Genomic DNA, 6,000 nt, shown 5'->3' with positions numbered 1-6,000 from the left:
TGCGGACACTAGGCTGCCCCACATGCCATACATCAAATTTCTTGGGCCTCCACTATATATGTGACAGAGCCTCACACACACAACCTCACATCCTACTCAACAACCTTGTGAGATAAATAATACAGCCCTCATTTCACAGACGACAGATTAAGCTTCAGAGAGGTGGAGTGCTTCACCCAGAGTCCCAGAACCAGCCTGAGACTGCAATCCAGGTCCATCCTTCCTCCATCCTAGGCCCCTCACTAACCATTCCTCACAGGCTCTCCCTTCCCATCACCACATCCAACTGTCTGCACTGTACTTTTAGACACTTTGTTAACTGTATTCTATCCAGAAGATAGTTCATAAGAAAGAGGAAGAGTTAAGTTTCTCTTAGTCAATAAGAAAGTATGTTAGCTAGCCACTATAAGAAAGAAAAAAAAGTTTAAAAAATGGCAGCTTGCTTGTCCTTTATATACAGCTTTATTTGCAATTTGTTGGAACCACTGAGAACAATCAGCAGGTACACATTGTGCCTCTGGAACAGCATTCAGCTCTGGATGCTCTTTTCCGCCAGGAAGTTGAGAAGCAGGTGATGGCGCACGGGCCCCGGGCAGGCTGCTCAGAGCCAGTGCTGCCCCGCGCTGAGGGCTGTGCTGAACGTTCTCAAGGCCCGATGCGTCCCCCTCACGGCCAGAAGGAGCGACCCGGCTTCGGCTTCATGGCCGGCCTCCCGCAGGTGTCTGGCCAGCTGCTCCACATCCCAGCGCCCCTGCTGGGGGCTGGCCAAGAGGTGCTCAATGACATGCAGATAGAAGGGAGTGGAGATACACTTCACCAACAACTTGGCATCCAGGAGCAGGGAAAGAAGCTCTTGATCACAATTTGAATCATTCACCTTCAAGAAATAAGACAGGCAAAACATGAGTGGGGCATTGCTTAGTCCTTCTCACCAGCAGCCTCACCCCACTCTCCGTGGCTCTGCTACCCACTGCCTTTTGTTGTTGTCACCAACACCTTTACCCGGGTTACCAGGGCCTGCTCCATACGCACACGTACGACATGAGCGTGTCTGAGATCACACACAGGGGATAACATAAGACACAGGCACGCACCAAGAACCCCCCCGAGTCATTGCAACTGCTACCAAACCCTGAGAGCCAGAAAGTGTGCTACACATTGCGCCCGTCTTAATTCACTGAGTCCTCCTTCCCTTTGAACCTGATGAAGTTGGCGCTTTTACCTCTCGATTTCACAGATTAGGAAACTGAGGGGTAAGAACATTTTGCTTAACATCTTGGTCAGTGAGTCGTGGAGCCAGAATTTGAACTGAGGTCAGTCATAACTTCCAAGCCTGGGCTTTAACAACCACATTTATTATTTCATTTGTTCTTCTTCATGGTCCATATTCTTTCACCCCAAACCTCTCCTGTACGTAGATCTTCAGGGAAAAAATTCTTTTCAGAACAGGAAATTTTTTTTCTACTCCATTGAGAAAATATATCCGTCAACCCCACTGATCTAAATAGGATAACCGACGGGAGACGTTTAAGTTGTTCTTGCTGAAGTCTCTAGAAAGCTTAGGACCAAATTTACCTTTTCAAAACATGTTTTTTATACAGCTTTGGGGACCAGATCTTATATGGCCTCTGGTTTTATGGGATCTTTCAGCTTGAATGGTCTCTGAACTTTCTCCCTGGTCTTATCTTCTTAGTCTATATATGGTTTTCCATGGTTTAGACACTTAGCTTATATTTTTCTATTATTGTCCATATTTTTATAAGGAATCAAGTCAACAGTAATCACAGATCAAAATTCAGAGCTTCTCATCTACATTAGGGTGTCATAAAACAGCTTCATGATAGGTTCTTCTGAATGTCACTGTGCACTCTTAACAATTTTGGTTGTAGGAACCTCAGAAATAACGTGGCACTTCAAAGCCAATTAACTAACGTTTAGATCAACCATATTATACAACTGCATACAATGCGCTCTTCCCGCATGTTCTGTGACAAGGAGGCAAGGCCACTGAGGATGAGCAGGTCAGCTGTGTCTACTGGCTGCAAGAATTAAAACAAAAGTGCTGAGAAGGAGAGTCGTTGCCCATATCAGATAGCATCTACCTTTCCTACAACCTAGGGATCTTTCAAAACCAACACACGCATCAGCAACAATGCCACCTTCCTGGGGACATTTCCTCGAACTCCCTTGTCCAAGCTGATTCTCCTTCCTCCAGACTCCAAGACATCTTACATTGGCCTCTTCATGATGTATTATGGTAACTTGTATGTCTGCCTACCCCATCAGACTGGGAGCTTCTTGAGGGCACAGAGCTTTTATCATCCTTCTATTTCAGCATCCAGTTTAACCAATATTTGGTGAATGGCTGAATGAACCGACACTTTGGAACTTTGTCACATTTTTGTAAACTGCACAAGTACATGACAACCTCTGCCCAGAAGCCAAGTAATGCCAGACTCCAGAACCGAAGCGACACTCTGCAGACCGCAGGCATCTTTCTTGGCCTCTCATTTTCTCAGCACTTAGATGCACATCCACCTTTGGCCCAACACTTAGGCTGAACTCAATTTAGCATTTTTTGTTTGTTTATTTTTGTTTTTAGAGGCTGGATGATAGGAAGAGCGCCTGGTATGAAACACTAGCTTTTCTGCTGACAGGGGCACAAGCTTTCAATCCTCCCCGCTGGGCGTGCCCACGAGTTCTGCATGTCCTCTTCCCTTCCAACCTCCCTCCTTGCTCTTTCACTTCATATGTAGCAGACAAGAACCTTAACCCTGAAAAGGCGCTGCCCTGACCATAACAGTGTCTACCCCTGACTGAGCACTCCCCACATGCCAGCGGGCACTTTCTCTTGAAGCCTTAAAATATCCCTTTAAGATAGTTATAATCACAGTTGATAGATGAAGAAGCTGGGGTCCAGCGAGCTCAAAGTCATGCATCGAATGCCATATGCCTGCTAAATGGTGAGCTGGACGAGGAGCCCTCATCTCTGACTAGTCTACTGGCTTATTGTTTGTTCCCGTCCAGAACAGGAGCTCCTCCAGGATGGAGAGCCTGTCTCCTCTGTCCACCCCGGCACCCCCCAGGCCCAGAACAGTGGTGGCCACATGCTAGGAGCTCAGCAAGGTCTCTGAAATGAATACATGAATGACTGACTAACTCCACAACTCATATCCTTTCACTGCACGCTGCTGCCTCCGTGCGTGTGTGCACACGCATGCACGCACACGCACACACACACACGCTCTTTCTCACATATACACACAAGGTATCTGAGTTACTGTGCATGTTGTTATTTTAGTTCACTTTAAAAAGAAAGAATCCCTCCACCTAACCCTTCAGGAGGGAACAGAGTGTGTGTGAGGCTGCTACAGGCAAATGTTTGATAAAATACGTGGATAAAAGGCTCAGAATCCACACACTGCAGGGTAATACTTTCTCTGTTGACCTGAATAAGTCTTCAAGGCTAGGACACCTTTATTATTCTTTCTGTTTACTCACCAACCCTCCCTTTGGGGGCCCGAAAGACTCCTAGAAAGAAATGATGGATTTTTCCAGCTCGAGGAAGAGACAGGGGTTCTATCCACGCCTGTAGCTGCCACTCCTCTCACCCCATCCTGCCTGTTCCTTCCCAGTGCAACGACATCTTTAAAATCGGTCTCCCGTTGGATGCACCCAGCCTTTTGGACAGCTGCCCATGTCCTGGCAGGTGGGGGTAAGGGGCAGGGACAGGCACAGAGCTCTCTACCTACTATCCTGGCTGAGACAGCATAAGGAGAGAATCAGAGAAGTGACGCACAATGCTTCCGCCTTGGACCCTGGCCCACTTGGGGGTTCCCTGAAGAGGGAGAGTCAGAGAGCACTGACCTGCACTGGGCTTGGGCAGTGGCCAGGGCAAAGTCTGGGGAGAAGTTTTGGTTTAGCTTCCTGTAATCAAGTGGTGAGGAAATGTAAGTGGCTGACTTTAATTTATTTCCTTTCTCTGACTTCCTACCTGGTTCCAGCTCTTTGCAAGAGGCACAGAACGGCCAGAGTAAACTTTCTAATTCTCATGTGCAAGCAAAATACTGCTCAACTCTTCTGTGCATATTTGGGACAAAATAGAGAATGGAAGAATATAGGAAGTTAGACTTATAGTCAAACGAGTCAGGAATAAAGGCCTTTCTAGCAGGAGAAGAGCTTACATATATCACAAAATGAGTAAAATGCTTGCCATCTCTGTCAGTGATTTTCTTTTTTTTGGGAAGTGATTAATTTTTGAGAATAAATGAAACTCTGCAGATCTTGGGAAAGAAATCTATTAGAGCACAAAGCACTACTGTCTTCCAAGTCATTAAAATGTTATCTGCTTAATTCCTGTCTCAACAATAGGTAATGAACCTTCTCTGAATTAAAGTCTTTGATTTCATGGATCTATACAAAGCTAAGAGTAATTACAGTAATGAGGTAAGCTGAAATTCCAGTAGCAGAATGTATGCAGGGCCTCATTTCAATTACTTTAAAGAAGATTATTTAATATTATTTCACTGTTTACCTTGGGGAAGGATATTTGTCTCATTTTTACATATACTCTTACTAATAAAAGTTATTAAATATATCAGCTACAAGGACAGAAAAATAAAAGGGCAACACAAGTGTATACTTGGAATAAGAAAAATGCCTGCAGGTAATTTTTTGTATTCTACACTTATTTGAATGATGCTCACATTCCGTTTCCCAGCATACCATCAATCCCACTGCTGGCGTGGGATTAACAGCATAGCTCTTCTGAAACCAAAGAGAGGACAAAGCATCTGACGTGCGATCTAACAATGGGAGAGAGTCTTTGGAATCCAAGCCTGATCACATCGATGATCATAACCGAAAGGCCCATTTTGGGGCCCTGAGTTTGCCTCGTTCCACACTTTGCACTTACCCCCTTCCTACTTTAACTCCTTGTGTTATTATCTCATATGTCAGTCTCTCATGAGATAATGTCTTTAAACACAGGGGTGATACTTTATTTCATCTTTACAAACATTCTACCCACTCCTCACTCCTGCACACACTACTAGGCTGTGCACAACAGGTGCTTAATATGTCTGCTCACACTAAATAAGTCAACCAACCATCAGCACTCTCTAGAAATCAAACAGGTTAACTTACAGGGAGTGAGCTGTCTGTCACTAGAGGCATCCATCTGAGAATTCTGTGAGATAGGCGGCTGCAGAGCTTCCTTCATCAAGAAGACCCACCACAGGCTGAGGATGAATGATGATGGGAGAAAGTGGCATATCTAGGTATGTTCAGGTTAAAATGGTATTTAGAAATAAGTAGATATGCTCCAAGTTCTGAGAAAAAGAACCTGGTTCTAAAAGAGTCAAAAGAACAGTGATTGTAAAAAGAGGTCAATTTACGACCAATCGGCATTTGTAAGACTTAGAGGAAAGCACTCACTTGATTCTTCTTTGCACGACTGGATCACTTCAGCCTAACCCAGTGTGGACACACTCAGAAGAAAACCAGATGACGTGAGGGCTAAAACCAAAGGACTCTGCAGACACCAAACAAGGGTGTTAGCACCAGCCTGATCCCGTTACCAACGCAGGCCAAGGCGGGAGGGAAGTGTGTAGCCCAACGGGCACGGAGAAGGCAACAGTGAGGGAGCCTGCAGGGTGGAAGGGACTCCCTGGGAGGAAGGAGCTGGAAACCTGGATGGAGTTAAACCGGGGGCAAAGAAAGGAAGGCTTCTTGGTTTTGTATAAGTATGTCAATCCAAACAGGCTTTTCTGAGAATCTTTAAGGCTCTCCTTCCAGCCTACACACTGGTCATTGTAAGGAAAACTGGCAGGTCCAGTGCCTTCAGGCAAGGTTAAAGAGGCTAAGAACCACGTTTACTAAAGACGCGAAGGGCTGCCACATGGAAGCAATGAATTGTGAGCAACTCCACAGGGCAGGACTCAGATCAACAGGCTCAAGGTGAAGGGTGTGGCCTTCATTCTAAAGGGGCTCTCTCACCAT

General features: G+C 45.5%; 1 protein-coding gene across 1 annotated transcript in view; it reads right to left on the bottom strand.

The window, feature by feature from the left end:
- Positions 1-443: 443 nt before the first annotated feature.
- NBAS (NBAS subunit of NRZ tethering complex) overlaps positions 444-6,000 on the bottom strand; it is a 331,777-nt gene continuing 326,220 nt past the window's right edge. The window contains exon 52 of the mRNA XM_070574395.1: positions 444-877. Coding sequence (XP_070430496.1) covers positions 602-877 — 276 coding nt within the window. The 3' untranslated portion in view covers positions 444-601. The remainder of the gene's footprint in view (positions 878-6,000) is intronic.

Source organism: Equus przewalskii, chromosome 14 (genome assembly GCF_037783145.1).
Source record: "Equus przewalskii isolate Varuska chromosome 14, EquPr2, whole genome shotgun sequence".
In the NCBI taxonomy this organism is placed as follows: Eukaryota; Metazoa; Chordata; class Mammalia; order Perissodactyla; family Equidae; genus Equus; species Equus przewalskii.
This window is presented reverse-complemented; position numbering and strand designations above follow the sequence as displayed.